This window comes from Chionomys nivalis, chromosome 9 (assembly GCF_950005125.1).
Source record: "Chionomys nivalis chromosome 9, mChiNiv1.1, whole genome shotgun sequence".
Taxonomy (NCBI): Eukaryota; Metazoa; Chordata; class Mammalia; order Rodentia; family Cricetidae; genus Chionomys; species Chionomys nivalis.
Genome location: NC_080094.1, coordinates 35,742,846 through 35,760,277, shown reverse-complemented (window position 1 = coordinate 35,760,277; position 17,432 = coordinate 35,742,846). Strand labels below are relative to the sequence as shown.

General features: G+C 38.8%; 1 protein-coding gene across 1 annotated transcript in view; it reads right to left on the bottom strand.

The window, feature by feature from the left end:
* Nucleotides 1-744: 744 nt before the first annotated feature.
* Nucleotides 745-17,432, bottom strand: part of Esf1 (ESF1 nucleolar pre-rRNA processing protein homolog) — a 46,913-nt gene continuing 30,225 nt past the window's right edge. Inside the window, exons 11-14 of the mRNA XM_057781932.1 lie at nucleotides 14,369-14,456; nucleotides 6,341-6,417; nucleotides 5,033-5,179; nucleotides 745-2,435 (exon numbers count right to left, since the gene is read on the bottom strand). Coding sequence (XP_057637915.1) covers nucleotides 2,142-2,435; nucleotides 5,033-5,179; nucleotides 6,341-6,417; nucleotides 14,369-14,456 — 606 coding nt within the window. The 3' untranslated portion in view covers nucleotides 745-2,141. The remainder of the gene's footprint in view (nucleotides 2,436-5,032; nucleotides 5,180-6,340; nucleotides 6,418-14,368; nucleotides 14,457-17,432) is intronic.

The window sequence follows — 17,432 nt, the reverse complement described above, 5'->3', positions numbered from 1 at the left end:
TTGTGGGCCACAGGACATCACCTAACAGTCACACGGAGGGAAGCTTGAGCAAGACACCTCAAAGCCTGCCCCACAGTGACACACTTCTTCTAACAAGTCCACATCTCCTAAGAGTGTCACTCTATGAGATTAGGGGGCAATTACATTCAAACTACCACAAGTATCATGGATATATTGATCTTATATAAGTTGAGACGTATTCTTTCTTAATTTTAGATTTTAAAAAAATAAGGAGATATCAAACCCTCCCATATTCCAAAGTAATTAATTTAATAGACTTCACCTATATATAAAACTGTAATAAATTTTTTTTTTTTGTTTTTCGAGACAGGGTTTCTCTGTAGCTTTTTGGTTCCTGTCCTGGAACTAGCTCTTGTAGACCAGGCTGGTCTCGAACTCCCAGAGATCCGCCTGCCTCTGCTTCCCGAGTGCTGGGATTAAAGGCCGGCAAAACTGTAATAATTTTATAGGAAGACATAGTAACTGTAAGCAAAAGCACAGTGAAATGACAGAACTTTAGGACTACAAGGGTAACAAGGTTTATTGGGGCTAGCTACAGAATAGCCCAGGCTACACAGAGTTACCGTTTCAAAAAATGAAATAAAACAAATCAGAAAAGGAGTCAGTGTGCTCAACTGTTTGCTTCACTAGTAAAAGATTTTACAATTTAAGCTACTACTTAGAAACAAAGGTTCTAAAAGAAAGAAAGACAAAAAAAAAAAAAAAAAAAAAAAAACCAGCAAAAGTAATGAAACTGCTGAGAACTTGAGGTAGAAGCTGGTCAGGTCGTGCAGGGATCCCAAATAGGAGCTCAGTCTTTGTCTAAGGCCAGGAATGCTCAAAGGGAGTTCTGACCCTTGGTTCCTTGTAGTCTCCTAACCCTGCCCAGATGCAAAAGTAAGGCTATAACAACTGAGGCTATTCGGACACCTTGTATATGCCAAGGGGATGGACAGACTACCTCCCCATGCCTCATCCCAGTGTCTGCAAGCAACCCTCTAAAAAGATCCTAGAATAGGAGCAATGGTACCTCATTCCCATCTATGAATCTACAACGAACTTCTAAATCACCCCCTTTTTAGAAACTGCTAGGATTTTGATATTGCTCTGAGATTTTCATCTTTAATAAATATGCTTTCTTGGTAAACAGGCTTTTATGCTAAAGATGGTAACTTTAGTATAAAACAAACCTACAGAATTTGTACTGTCTTTCAAAAGAAGGCTGTATTGTTAATCGCTACAGTCCATTTTGGTTTTATTTCCTTTTACTTATATGCAACACATCCAGTTTTCCTGTGTGAGTGGTCAGTTAATAGCTCTTAAAATCTATACCAGATAAACCAAAGGGCATTAGTCTTGAAGATGTCCTTTAATTTTACAAAGAAGTGGGATTCCCTTTATTCTAGTATACCTACCCTTCCAAAACATTATAAAAAATCTAAAGAACAGAAGGATTTTTGTTGTTGTTGCTACAAATAGAAACATGAATGCAGAGTCCACAAGCCCTTCAAACGAAATTATGCGCAATATAAAAATGAAACTCTTTCCAAGGAACTGTTTTGTTCATCAGTTAAAGTCTTATTTCAGTTATTTTTTTCAGAATAGTCTGCTTGAAGTATATATATGAGGCAAACCGACACTATAAAAACTAGCAAAAACGCAAACTAGTAGAGACACTGTGCACTTCTGCTCATACATCAGCTCTACATGCAAATTACTAAGCATGGAAAAAAGTTCACAGCTTCATCCTTTATGCTACAAAAATAAATTATCTTTAGCTCTGCTTCCTGAGTTTTGAGACATTAAGGTACTATATAAACATATATATGTATATATATATGTACATATCCATATATACTTTTTAAAAATTTGTTTTTCATCTGTACACAAAAAAATGGACACCATTTTTTTTACACATATTTTTGTTTGTTTTTTAATTTTTGAGACAGGGTTTCTCTGTTTGGCTTTGGAGCCTGTCCTGGATCTCATTTTGTAGACCAAACTGGCCTCGAACTCACAGAGATCCTCCTGCCTCTGCCTCCCGAGTGCTGGGGTTAAGACAGCTACATTCCCATTAACCCTTAAACTATTTCTGTGTACTTGAGAGCACAGAGACAGTGTCCAGTTATTTGACTCTCTGGTTATTTGACTCTCTGTTTTTTTCTAGCTTGGAATTGCTCTGTTTTGTTTTTCACGGATTTAATCAGCAAAGACAAGGCAGGATCTGAGTGCTGCTTCTGTGCCGCCTTTCCCGTGTCCTGCTGAGCTCTCTCCACTGTTTGAGTAAGTAGTTCTTCTTTTCGTTCTCGTTGCCGAGCTTTCTCTTCAAGAATTTTTTCCATAGCTTTTGTCTTCTTGAAATTAGGATCAGAAGGATCCAAATTGAATAAGTGTGAAGTGTACATTGCCTGAAACCGTGCGTCACTAACATTTACCTGTGAATTCAAAGAGAACAAATAAGTAAATAAAGACAAAGAGCTGCTGGTTCTTAGTACACAAGTGTGTGCACTGTGCGATGAGGCATCAGAACCATTTTCTACAACCAAAAAAGGTCTTCTTTTTTTTTATTTTTAAAGAATTTATTTATTATGTATACAATACAGTGTGCCACTTCCATGTATACCCACATTCCAGAAGAGGGCACCAGATCTCATTACAGATGGTTGTTAACCACCAAGTGGTTGCTGGGAGTTGAACTCAGGACCTCTGGAAGAACAGTCAGCGTCCTTAACCTCTGAGCCATCTCTCCAGTCCAAAAAAAAGGTCTTCTACTTTGTTATTTGAGACAAAGTCTGTCTTTTAAGTCTAGGTTAGACTATAACTTGCTGCTCTTGAACACAGGATCCTCCAGGTCTTGGCGTCCTAAGAACTCGGATTATAGGCATGTGCCACCACGTCCAGGGTAGACTCAATGGACTCTTAAGGCCTGCCCTTCAATCACAATGTGAAGGATACGCTGTTCTCTTCCCCCAAAACCAATCTACTTGAAAGGGAAGAATAGTGGCCCATGTGTATAGTGGTATGTAACTGGATCATTACTTTCACTGACAGGGAAGTGGTTCCCAAGGCAGGGCTTCTACTCCTCACTTAGCGTAATACTGACTTCTGTCCATCATAAATAAGTCAATTTGGACACTGCTTAACTGCTTGGAGTTTAAGCAGTCACTGCATTATGTGTAATTCTAAGAAATTTTAAACTTGGTGTTAAGCAAAAGTAGTTACTAGCTAGGCCAGGTAGTATGGGGCAGCAATCTCAGCTACTCAGAGGCTAACTACAGATTTAAGGCCACCTTGGGCATCTTAGCAAAACATTGCTTGAAAATCTAAATGCAAAATGGTAGCTGCAGATGTTGCTCAATGGTAGTGCTAGCCTAAACCTGTGTGAAGTGCTAGGTTTGATCACCCTGGAATCACAAGCAGTTATTGGGTGGGGGCAAAGAAATCCACTCTCCAGTCCAAGATTTGTAAGATACAAACCCCAAACTTATCCTCTAGATGTTTCTACAAAAAGCACTATGGTTGTACCTTGAAAAGTATACCTGTCAATCCAGTCAGGCTTAGCAGCGAACAACAAAGAAAAAACCTGAGTGTACTGGAGATGGATTACAGCTTTACTTAGAAGATGACAGACATGATACCGAGAGTAACAAAGGAACTCTCATGAAAACTCTGTGTGAGTGCATGTGTCTGTACAGGTGTCTGTGCCTGCATGCAGTGACAAGAGGTTGGGGCTGGAGAGATGGCTCAGAGGTTAAGAGCATTGCCTCCTCTTCCAAAGGTCCTGAGTTCAATTCCTAGCAACCACATGGTGGCTCACAGCCATCTGTAATGGGGTCTGGTGCCCTCTTTTGGCCTGCAGGTATACACACAGACAGAATATTGTATACATAATAAATAAATATTTTAAAAAAAATGTTTAAAAAAAAAGAGACAAGAGGTTGATGACAGGTGTCTCCTTTAACAGTGTCTGCCTTATATTTTAAGATAGCTTCTCTCAATGAAGCTGCAGCTTTATCACCTGGGTAGGCTGGCTGTCAGCAGGCCCCCAGGATCAGTCTGTCTCTATCCCCTACAGCCCATACACATATGCTCCTGCTCCTAGCTTTTAGTGGGGTTCTGGGATCCAAACTCAGGTCTCATGAAGGTCCAGCAAGTTCTTTACCCACTGAACCATCTCCACAGCCCTCATGAAAAAGAAGTTCGTGTGGTGTGTAGAAGTTAGAGGACAACATGAGGGTGTCAGTTCTCTTCTGCACCATGTGGAAGACAGGGCCTGAACTTGGCTGACAGTCTCAGAAGCAAGTGCTACTACCTGCTGGACCATATCACAGCTCCACGAAAGATATTTTACGCATAGTTATGTGTGAAGGCAGAACTCATAATAAGAAATTATTCTTTGCTTTTTAATTAGAAAAAACCAGTTCATCAGAAACTTCATGGGGACAGAAGCATACATGGACAGGTAGAGCAACAGTGGCCTTGCGATCTTTCTACATACTATGAAGAAGCTGATGTCCCTCCCTCCACTTTGGCCAAATTCAACATTCAACCGTCTCTTCTTCCAAGTTCACTAGTGGAAAATGTTAAGTAACTCCTAGTAAAATATGGCCATTAGGACCAGGCACTTACCATAAGAAGAAAACTGAAGAGGAACAGAAACATGATATGAAGAAATTAAAAAAGCATTGCCCACTATGTTGGCTACTGTACACAGTGAGAGTGAGCCCAATATCATGTGAACCCTCCATGCTCAGCTACCTCTCAAAGCATGAATATCAATGCTTCTGGTTTTAACATTTAAAGGCCACAGATTTTTGTTTAACACAGCTACCAAATTAAAGGTAACAATTTCACTTAGAGCTCATCACTCTGGGATGAACTGTGTTAGATTAAAGAACAGTTGCTCTATTACCATTAAGGGACCTTTAAGGGTTTTTCAAGGGTAACTCCATGTCTAATTTCTATACCCAGAACTGCCTTTAGATTTAATTCCACCTTCACGAAACTAATAATGACTTGTGCTGCCAGTTACCTCAAAGTCATCCTCAAGCAACTCCTTCTTTTTCATAAGCTTTTTCTTCTTCTTTTTGCTCAGATTCTGGTGTTCCACAATCTTGTCATAATTGAAGTGTTTCTTGCTGTCTTCTTCCTCATCCATTACAAGCAAGGCCATTTCAGCCTATGGAAAGAAACACAAAACTTCAAACCTACAGCAGAGTTTTCCTGCACTGCTACTCTGAGGACTGCTTATAGTCAATGAGTGGAGAGTAGAAAGAGGCCCAAGATACATAGTGTAGGTCCATTCGAGGCTGTGACGTGAGGATTAGCTACAAGAAAGGAGGAAAGGAATAGTCTTTATGCAAAGGACAGATGTCCATCCTTGTGGAGTAATCTGATTAGCAAGCAAGGGAACGAGAGCCCTGGGTCTTTCAAATACATTCCATTTCCACCTTATTCTCTCTAAGTAATGACAGGAAATTTACTTTGTGATTCAAATTACAGCTTCCAGATGTGCACTTCAGCAACTAGGAAAATTCTTTTGCTCGTTTTTTTTTTCTTGTCTCTTTCAATACTGATATCCTTTCATGAGCTAGACTCAGCATTTGCTTCTGAGACCAAGTATTCTGCTTCTACTGACCATGACATCAGAGAGACACCTCTCGAGTCAAGCAAACAACCACAAGCAATAGAGAAAACACACAGGCCCATCCGTTGTGACCCTTACACATATGAACACTTTAATTTCTTTTCCTTCCATCACTGGCACTCACATTCAGCTTCCTTATTGAATCACGTCCCATGTCTTATGAGAACTACTTAGCATGCAAGGGGGAGAGAACAGAAGAATGTACTAAACTGAACAGTCAAGATCCAAAGCCTGCGCCCCTGTGTTACGCATAAGCATCACAGCATTTCTAATGAAGATTTAGCATTGTACAATAAACTTGTATTTACTACTAATAAAAGAAATTAGCATTTGAAAATCTGTAACAGAAACTGTAACAGGATCAATAGATCCAAAGGATATGCAAATACTACTTTATGTTCCAACAACAATATCTTCTGTTTCGGTCATATTAAAGGGTGAGAATGAGAATATCTCCTTATTCATAAAGGGCTTGAGAAACTTTTACTCCATATTAGCTGGAGAAATAGTGTTTGGTTAAAGGTAACATTTAAAAATATGTGACTAAAATATTTATGTATCTTATAATGTATTTACAAAACCCACTGGAAAAATCAGTTTTAAAATTAGAGACACTGAAAACCCACATGAACCACATCATTCCAACTCCTCAGACCAAACATCGATAAACACTCAACAACGACCACTTTCTACCTTTTGTTTTTCTAGCTCAGTTTCTTCCTCTGAAGATGTGCTGCCCTTTGCACATTTCGTTGATTTTTTCTTTATACCTGGTACAACAAACCAAGAGAGGGTTAAAATGACAAGATTAACAGGCAAAATCTGTTTATACTATAAACAAAATGAAGAAGGCCATGGGCATAAACAGCATACACAAGCCTTCTGGAAGGTGACTAAGTACTGCAAGGAAGGTATTTCTGTTGGTATGTGGCACATTTCTGTAACTCTAGCACTCGGCAGAGGACAAAGGGTTGTGAGTTCTGAGTCTGATATATAGTGAGACCACCTCAAAACCAAAGCAAAACACCAGTAATTAATAAAGAGAATCATTAGACCATTACTGAACAAATTCATTACTGAACAAAATGGCTTAGTTCTTTTAGAGAGAAAACAAAAATCCCACACAGGTTATTTAAAAGGATGAACAATTTGCTTCATCCTAGAAAAAAAGCATTGGTTATGCCCTTATCTGTAAAACAGGTTTGTTTTTTTTATTTTTAAATCTATTTTGGTGTGTCTGTATGCAGCTAGCTATGCATGCAACACATCAAGTGTGAAGGCCAAGGGACAACTTGTGGGACTTGGTTTTCCCTTCCTATCATGTGGGTCTTGGGAATCTGAGGTCTTGGACATGGCAGCAAGCCCCTTTACACCCTGAGCTATATCCTGCATGTATGTGTGTGTACCAAGTGTATGCCTGGTACCCGTGGAAGTCAGAAGAGGGTATCAGATCCCTTGGAATTACAGTTACAATTGAACTGCCATGTGGGTGCTGGGAACTGAAATGGAATTCTCTGCAAAAGAAGTAGGTGCTTTTAGTTACTGAGCCATCTCTCCAGCCCCAAACATGGAATTTAATAAAGGCAACTACCTGTAGGGTTAGTCTAGGGACTCCATAGATTAGTAAACTGTAAGAATATAGTTACTGTTTGGCACATATTATTATATGGTACCCGCAATTATTGCCATTATTGCCTGATTATATATGTTTTAAGTTTCTTAGTAATTGTGCTGATACTATGACTCTTTTTCTTTCTTTTTTTAAAGGGATGTACTGTATACTTTAGTCCTACTTTTTCAAAAGCAAAATCTTTATAGAGTTTATACAATTAGGGCTGGGTGTATGTAGCTTAGGGGTCAAGTGCTTGCCTCATATGAATGAGGCCTTCCGTCTATCCTTAGCACTAAAAGAGGAAAGTTACAAATTGGCAATAAGAAAATAATTCCAATGTCTGTAGCACAAATTCTTTTTTTTTTTTTTTCGAGACAGGGTTTCTCTGTGGTTTTGGAGCCTGTCCTGGAACTAGCTCTTGTAGACCAGGCTGGTCTCGAATTCACAGAGATCCGCCTGCCTCTGCCTCCCGAGTGCTGGGATTAAAGGCGTGCGCCACCACCGCCCGGCTTGTAGCACAAATTCTAATTGGTATTAATAACTAAAAACTCAGAGTTAGACATTGGCGTTAATGCTGAAGATCAGAGAAGCAGAGTGACTAGCCACTAGAGTTCTTTTTACTTCTATCAATGCTCAGACAGAAGGGGCAATCCATCCTCAGACTGCATTTGTCTCCAAAAAGCCCCAGACTACACTGAGCTCCTGTCTCCTCCTGCCATACAGTCCTCTCTCTGTCTGACAGCCATATCACTCCTGTCTCCACCTCCCTGGTGCTGGGATTGAAGGCGTGAGAGTTCAAGTGCTAGGATCACCTTTGTGTGAGCTCTGGTTCTTGTTTAGACAGATTCAATCTTGTATAGCCCAGGGTGGCCTAGAACCAACAAAGAGTCCTCTGACCTGGGACTAAAGGTGTATGCCACCACTCCCTGGCTTCTAATGGCTTAGCTCTGTGCTCCGATCTTCAGATTAGTTTTATTTGTTGAAACACAAACAAAACATCATTTCAAATATTTCATTTCCAAAAGAAAAAAATTAACTTTCATCGTAGAAGTATATTTTCAAAATTCTCCTAACTCTTTTGATAACAAATTGCAGTTTAGGGGAAAAATTGTAACAAATCTCTGGTGCTCATACTGGCTCCTAACCCAACCCAAATACCACATCTGGCATCAATCAAAATCAATTCTTTCACATATTGAAAGTTTATACAATTTTATAAGGTGTATAAGTTTAGCTCTACAGGATGCCCAAGGGCAAGTATGTTATAAATATACTCAAGCTCACCTTCTTATACTACTGTTTTGGTTATGTACACTCTTAACTACATAATTTTTTTGTTTGTTTAAAAAAACTCATTTACTTATTTATTTTACTTCCTGGCTGCACTTTCTCCTCTCTCCTTTTTTTCTAGTTCTTCCCTCTAAGGCCCACTCTGTTCCCATCCCCACATACATTCCCCCTCAGTTTCTGTTTAGGAAAGGGAAGGGCTCCCATGATTATCAACAAAACATGGCATTTCAAACTGCTAATCATTATGTCTTGAATATTTTTGGAAACTAGGTATATATCCTTAAGTAATGACTGCATTTTACTTCTATAGTACTAATCTCCAGGATTTATCTTAACAAATTAACAATGAAGGCAATATTGTGGCAATACATTTATATATCAATTTAGGCCACCTGAGCAAAGACAAAACAAATAAAACAAAACAAAACAAAAAAACCCCCAAGACAATGAATTTTGAGCTAACACCAGCTCCATCTAAGAATACCTATTGTCTAACCACTACTGAAGGGAAAAAAAGAACCCACCATCAAGCCTTACACCTGGAGGCACAAACAAAAATACAAAAGCTCTTATTTACTTCCTTACAGGAACTGACTTCTCTAAGACTACAAGTAGGCTTCCATACATGCTAGTTGGTTTTGTCAACTTGACAGAAACCGAGACATATTTGGGAAAAGGCATCGTAATTGAGGAACTGCTTTCATCAGACTGCCCTGTGGGCATGTCTGTGGAGCATTTTCTTGATTAATGGTTGATGTGGGAGGATCCAGCCACTGTGGTCCATGCCACCCTTGGGCAAATGATTCTGGGTGGTATAAGAAAGGAAGCTGTGCAAGCCAGGAAGCAGTGCTCTCCTACAGTCTCTGCTTCAGTCTGTTCCTTCCTCTAGAACAAACCTCTTCCTCGAGGAAGGGACATCACCTTGAGATGACGGATGGTTGTGGAAATGTCAGACAAGTGGTTTGAATAGGAATGGCCCCCATAGACTTATGTGTCTGAATGCCTGGCCATGGGGAGTGGCACTATTAGGAGGTGTGGCCTTGTTGGAGGAAGTCTGTCACTGTGGAAGTGGGCTTTGTGGTCTCATAAGCTCAAGCTAGTCCTAATGTGGCAGTTTCCTGCTGCTACCTGTAGGTCAAGATCAGAATTCTCAACTCCTTTCCCAGCACCATGTGGGCCTGCTTGCTGCTATGCTTGCCATTATGATAATGGACTAAACCTCTGACACTGGAATCCAGCCTCAAATGTTTTCCTTATTAAGAGTTGCCGTGCTTATGTCTCTTCACAACAATAAAAATCCCAAATAAGACATATGTCCTTCCTTTCCCAAGTTGGTAGTAGCCAGTGTTTTATCACAGCAACAGAAACTAAACTAGGACACTGTCTTCCTACACCCTGTTGGATCATAAGCACAGAACATTACATCAATCTTTGCTCTTTGCTATACTTTGTATGTACCCTGGTAAAGAAAAAGTCGTTTATCCTGGAAGGAACAAATTTGAAATTTGATACGGGATTCCCCTCTGTATGCTGTGAATGTTTTATTACCAATTGGTTTGTAAACGGAGACTGCTTGTTCATTTTCCAGCTGCTCAGACTACACAGTAACTATATTAATTATAACACTGTTTGACCAACGACTTAGGCATATTCCTAGCTAGCTCTTATCTTTTTTTAAAAATATTTATTTATTTATTATGTATACAATATTCTGTCTGCGTGTATGCCTGCAGGCCAGAAGCACCAGACCCCATAAAGATGGTTGCAAGCCACCATGTGGTTGCTGGGAATTGAACTCAGGACCTTTGGAAGAGCAGGCAATGCTTTTAACCTCTGAGCCATCTCTCCAGCCCCCTAGCTCTTATATCTTAAATTAACCCATTTCTGTGTATTGCCACGAGGTATGGCTTATGGGGTAAGGTTCTTTTTTTTTTTTTTTTTTTGGTTTTTTTTTTTTTGAAACAGGGTTTCTCTGTAGCTTTGGTGCCTGTCCTGGAACTAGCTCTTGTAGACCAGGCTGGCCTCGAACTCACAGAGATCCGCCTGCCTCTGCTTCCTGAGTGCTGGGATTAAAGGTGTGCGCCACCACTGCCTGGCTTGGGGTAAGGTTCTGACAGCTGTTCTTGCGTCTTTCTCCTTCAGCAGCTACATGTCTCCTTGACTCCACCTACTCACACACTCTCTGTTCTCATTTCCTGCCTGACTTTACTCTGCTAAGCCTTTGGCGGAAATAGCTTCTTTATTAACTAACGGTAATAAGACATATTCACAGCATACAGAGGGGAATCCCACATCATTGGCTAATAAAAAAAAACAAAAACAAAAAAAAACAAAACTGTTTCGGCCTATGGCAGGGCAGAATAAAGCCAGGCAGGAAATCCGAACAGAGATATGGAGAGTAGGCAGAGTCAAGGAGACAGATGCCAGAACTTATCGACAGGCCACAGTCTCGTGGTGATACACGGATCAATAGAAATGGGTCAATTTATGATATAAGAGCTAGGTAGGAATACACCTAAGCTATTGTCCAAGCAGTATTGTAATTAACACAGTTTCTGTGATTATTTAGGTCTGGACAGCCAGGAAATGAAAGAGTAGTCTCCAACTACAGAAATTAACTGAAAATTATTCATTAAATCCATCTGTTTATACATATATACAATATATATCAAACATCTTTCTTTCTTTCTTTCTTTCTTTCTTTCTTTCTTTCTTTCTTTCTTTCTTTCTTTCTTTCTTTCTTTCTTTCTTTCTTTCTTTCTTTTTTTGGATTCTCGAGACAGGGTTTCTCTGTAGCTTTTGGTTCCTGTCCTGGAACTGGCTCTTGTAGACCAGGCTGGACTCGAACTCACAGAGATCCGCCTGCCTCTGCCTCCCGAGTGCAAACGTCCAGTTTGTACTGTAAGTAACTGTACTGATGCATAAAGTATGGGAGAAGATATCATGGTGACAGAAGTCATGGGTCATTTAGTAAGTTGGATTGTGGTCTAAGAAATATGCCATTAGTAAATTCTGCCACTATGTGAACATTACAGAGTATTCTTACCCAAGCTAAGTTGGCTTGGTCTCTAGATATCAGGTTACTGAACCACCATCCGTCACATATGTAGTCTGTATTATTATATGGTGTGAGGCTTTATGGAAGTATCTTCTAACAAGTGCTGAAAGTCTCTGACAATGAGTGCTTGCTCAATGAATGGATACCAGGTGTGCAAATGGCTTTGCACTCTGTTTACATTACTACTTAAAAGGGGCATTTTCTTTTTTGTGAAACACCCTGTGAGGTTCAGCTGGTTCTCTCCTGTCTTGGTCTCCTTTCCTGTGGCCTTGCTGCACATTCTATACTTTTGCCTCTTGTCTGGCCTTCAGATTTATGTCTTGTCTTTAGCCACTCTTGGTTATCCTGGCCAAAGCAACCTCTTTAAATTTGAGAACTCATTTAATTGATTTCCTTTGGCAATAACTCCCCTCAAAATGATCTGTTTTTTTGGCCAACAATGGACTTTTTTTCTGTGAAAATTGAGTTTTCTAGCTCTCACTAGTGTCTCTTTCAACATGTTTTCTTTGCAGGAATCAGCAATATGTTAAGAGACACACCAGATGACGTCACTTTCCTGCTTTAAAGCTATTTGGTGGCTTTCTACGGTCAACAATAAAATCCTAACTTTCTGTCAAGACAACAAAGCTCTGCAGGTCACTTCCTATTAGAAATTCACCCTAGCTCCACACAGAACTCCCTCTCTGACGGTGCCCAGCCATAAGATGACCTTCAATTCCTTCAACAATGCACAAAATGTCCTTTCTCACTTTACATCCTTTTCCTTCCTGTGTAAGGCTCTTCTTTTGGTAGTCTGTGCCCAAGGTCCCCACTCAAATCTCAACACCTCAAGGGAGCCTTCTTTGCCTATTCTATTTACAAGACACACCGTTTTCTCTCTCTCCCTCGTTATCTTCTCTGCACCACTCTTTTAAATACCATACTCATATAATCTTGCTTCTACTTTTAGTACATCTTCCCTGAAACCAGACTGTACAAAAGATACTGTCTTGTCTTTATTGCTACTGCTATAGCTCTAGTTTATCAGACTGCACTGCATCTGACAATCACAAGATTTAATGACAGAGTGAACAAACTTGGCAAGACACCCATTTTAGTCATACATTTCATGTAAAAAGTTCTCATTCTATTTTCCTTTAAAACAACGAAGTACCACTAACTTTTAAAACAAGATAGAAGTCGGCAGTGGTGGTGCACGCCTTTAATCCCAGCACTCAGGAGGCAGAGGCAGGTGGATCTCTATGAGTTCAAGGCCAGTCTGGTCTACAGAGTGAGTTCCAGGACAGGCTCCAAAGCTACACAGAGAAACCCTGCTCTGAAAAACAAACAAACAAACAAAACCAGATGATAGAAACAATTCTTATGGAGCATTCTGAAATAAAAACACAGTGAAAACAAATTTTGCCTATATTGTCCACTTAGAATGTTTGATACTAATGCTAGGGAAAGCTTACATGCAATTTAGCTGCTACCCTACACTACTGAACTATTTAAGTTATTCTTTGAATGCTGCTCTGAGCTCTGCAATCTGACCAGATTATATATGTCAAATGAAGCACTTTGGACACAGAACAAGGAAGCTTTAATGCTTCACAGTTCTCAATAATAAACTTTGTTTCATCATCTTTTAGAAATGATCACAAAGGTATGAGAAAAAGCAGAATATGCTGCTAGGTTTCCATTTCCCTTTTCAATTCCTAAGAATCTCATAGCATATAATAGAATTTATTCAACTTAATCTCCTTTCACCAATAAAATGTCAGTGCTAAAGGGCCGTAAAAACCAGGAAAGAATTTAAGCATTTTGACTTTTCCTGTTGAGAACTGTTCTGGCCCACTGGTCAGGAGGGACAAGAAGCAGGGAGATCTCATAAACTACTCTTTACAAGGCCAGCTTGGCGCTCTCAAGAATAAGTACTGGGAGTTCATGTGTGTGGGAAATAAGGATGAGGGGAAGGCAAAGTACACAAGAGCAATGAATACTTACAGTGCTTTCTGCACAAACTTGCCAAGTATGGCCTCAACCTTACCAAGCACATATATCCAAAAGATACAAATGAAAGTATCTGGGAAGCATAAGTGGTATAAAAACCATGGAGACAAGACTCTTTAGACATAGGAAGCTGCTAAGTCATCTTAGCCTAGGGATTTGAAGAAAATTGGAGCTATGAGAAAAGCTGGCTTTTAAACTGTATTTAAGAAGGGTAAATGAAAAAGGGACTAAATATTAAGCATAGATGTCTTTGTATATTTGAACAAAAAAGGCTATTATACTATCATTTTATGCTTACATTTAAAAACTATATACATGCTAGACAAATTCTTCACTGCCTTTGCAGAGACCTGCTCTCGTAGAGGTCCCAGGGTAGGTTTCCAGTCTACACGGCAGCTCATAACCATCTGCAACTCTAGTTTTAGGTGTTTTGACATCCTCTTCTGGCCTCTTGAACACTGCATGTATGTAGTCCACATACATGCAGGCAAAAGAGTCATACACAGAACATAAAAATAAAGAAATCTTTTTAAAAAGTCCTTTATAATGGAATTACTTTATATCTTCTATATACAAGAGGCGTGTTGGTTCTTCTCAATATGACTTATGATTGAACTCTTCAGGACAGACATGGTATAAACCATTGATTAAGCTATCCAAATTCTAGCATATTTGAGAGAATGGCTAGTTTTAACTATTTTTTTTTTCAACTTATATTATCCTTTTCTTTGGATTACAACTGAAAAATCACAAGTACAGGCTGGCTTACCTATTTTTTTAACTTCTTCAGCAAAGTAGGGATCATTCAAATCAACATCAGAGGGAAGCTCATCTTCACTGGCTTCTTCAGCAAGAGCCTTAAAGATGAATGTAAAAAGAATTGCAACATTATAAAGACTGAAGTATGTGAATATGAAAAAAATGATAAACATTTTTGAAGTCAAGAAATTCAATATAGAGGCTGAAGAGATGGCTTAGAGGTTAAGAGCACCACCTACATGGCAGGTCAAACTGTCTATAGCTCTATGTTTACATATGCATGGAAAATAATTAAAGGAAACTATGATTTTTGTAAGAAAAGAATATTATCAAATATGGGATCACTGTCCTCAGAAAGTTGTAAGGTGCATACTGTGCTGTTCAGTTTTTGTAAACTTGACAGAAACTTGAAGAATTGCCTCCATTAGACTGGCCTGTGGTCACGTCTGTGGAGGTACTAATTAAATGGCTAATTGATGAAGTTGGGCCTAGTCCACTGTGGATGATGCCATCTTTAGTCCTGGGTTGCATAAAGAATGTAGCTGAGGAATCCAGAGAAAACACGCCAGAAAGCAGCACTCCTGTTTTAGCTCCTACACTGACCTTTCCCACAGACAGCATATGACCTGGAAGTGTAAGATGAAATAAACCCCTTCTTTCCCCAAGTTACTTCAGGTCAGAATATTTTATCATAGTAACAGAAACCAAAGCAGGACTCAGACATTTCCCTAATATAATTTCAAGAGACTTCCTACATTATATTGGTCTATTTAACTAACAAAACCATAGAGTAAATTGAGATTAAGACTAACCAGACTGGGTTTTTTTCTAAGAATGTAAAACATCCCTGTCATTTTACTAAATATGCTTAGAATCTCTATTCATCCTGAATGCAAAATGATCCCCTAAGCTTTAAAGGCACCGAGGAGTCCGAAGGCTGTTATCAAGACTGGTGCAGGCACTGAGACATTGATTATTTACTGTATGTATTTTAAATGTTAGTAAGTCCAGATCTCCTCTTTGCTGCTTTTCCTCCCTCTGGCACTTGCCAAACTTGGGAGCCTTCATTCAGAGTGACCCTCTAGCCAAGCCCAGGTGGTGAGAAACTGGTGCATGGCTCCAAAACCACAAAGAAACCCTGTCTCGAAAAAAAAAAAAAAAAAAAAAAAACCAAAAAAAAAAAAAAAACCCAAAAAACAAAAAACAAACATAGATTACTATCAGCCCACTAAAAGTAGGTGATTTCAATATCCAGCTTCCTCCAGTAGAAAGATCATTTGGATAAAAGATGAACAGGGAAACAATCAAAAACAAATGATATTATACATCCAATGAACTTATTCCACCCAAACATCAAAGAATATGCATTTTACTCAGCAGCCCATGGAAGCTTCTCTATAATAAAATGTATCATGGAACACAAAACAATTAAAATCAAATAACTCCATGTATCTTACCTGACCATAGTTAAATAAAAGCTAAAATCAATCCCAAATAAATCTCAAGTATACAAACTCAATGAGAATAAACAAGTCATTATTAAAATGATTAATGAGTCAAAGAAGAAATCAAGAAAAAAATTTTCTGGAACTAAAAGAAAATAAAACTACAATGCAACAAAATCTTTGGGAGACATTAAAAACAGTCCTGCAAGCCCCTAAGTGCCTACATACCAAAATTATAAAGAGCACAAATAAATGACTTAATGATGTAACTAAAAATTTTGGACAAAATGATAACAAATCCAGTAGATGGCAAGACATAATAGAAACCAGAGCAGAAACCAATGAAACCAAAATGAAGAATCAACAAATCTAAGAGCTGCTATGAGAAGATAAACAAGTTGACAGATGCTCTGGCCTAACTAACCAAAAGAATGATAGAGAACCCAAATAACAAAATCAGAAATAAACAGGGAAACATTACAACAGACAGAAATTCAGATAAGGAAATTTTTTTTTTGTTTTGTTTTGTTTTTGTTTTTCGAGACAGGGTTTCTCTGTGGCTTTGGAGCCTGTCCTGGAACTAGCTTTATAGACCAGGCTGGTCTCACAGAGATCCGTCTGCCTCTGTCTCCCGAGTGCTGGGATTAAAGGCGTGTGCCACCATCGCCTGGTGATAAGGGAATATTTAAAACACCCCAATGCTGTTAAATTGAACAATCTAAAAAAAAAAAGAGGAACTTGAATTTGTAGATTTATCCAGACTATCAAAGTTATAACAATCTCAACAGACACATAACAAATGAGATTGAAAAAGCAATAAGGCTTCTGTTGGGGAAAAAAAAGCCCAGAAGAATTTTACCACTTTCAAAGATCTGAGCCAGTCTTCTTCAAATTTTGAAAAAATGAGATGACTCAGTGGTTAAGCACTGGTTGCTCTTCCAGGTCCTGAGTTCAATTCCTAGCAACCAAAAGGTGGCTCACAACCATCTATAATGAGATCTAGTGCCCTCTTCTGGCATGGAGGTGTACAGGCAGGCAGAACAATTTAAATCTTGAAAAAAAGCTTTTTAAAAGAATAATAGCAATAGGAGGACTCCCAAACGCCTACCATGATGCATGCTGGTATTGCTCTAATCCCAATGCCAGGTAAAGATACAACATAAAGAAAAATTCACAGGCCAATATCCCTGATGAACATAGATTAAAAAAAAATACTCAATAAAATATTTACAAGCTGAAGACAGACATATATCAAAAAGATTATCCACTATGACCAAGTTGGCTTTATCCTAGATACAGGTATGGCTCAACACATGCAAGTTAACAATGTAATAAATAACATAAATATACTTAAAAAGAAAAATCATATGATTAAGTAAATACAGGAAAGCCTTTGACAAAAATCCAACATGCCATCACGATAAAAATCCAAGAGAGTGGTGCTAGAGGGAATATATCTCAATATAATAAAAGCTCTATGTGACAAACACACAGCCAACACCATGCTAAATGGAGAAAAACTTAAAGCAATTCTATTGAAATAAGAAACAAGACAAGTCTGTCCATTATTCCTACATTTTTTCAATACTGAGCTTGATGCATTCATTACCTGGAGCCATCAGGCAAGAG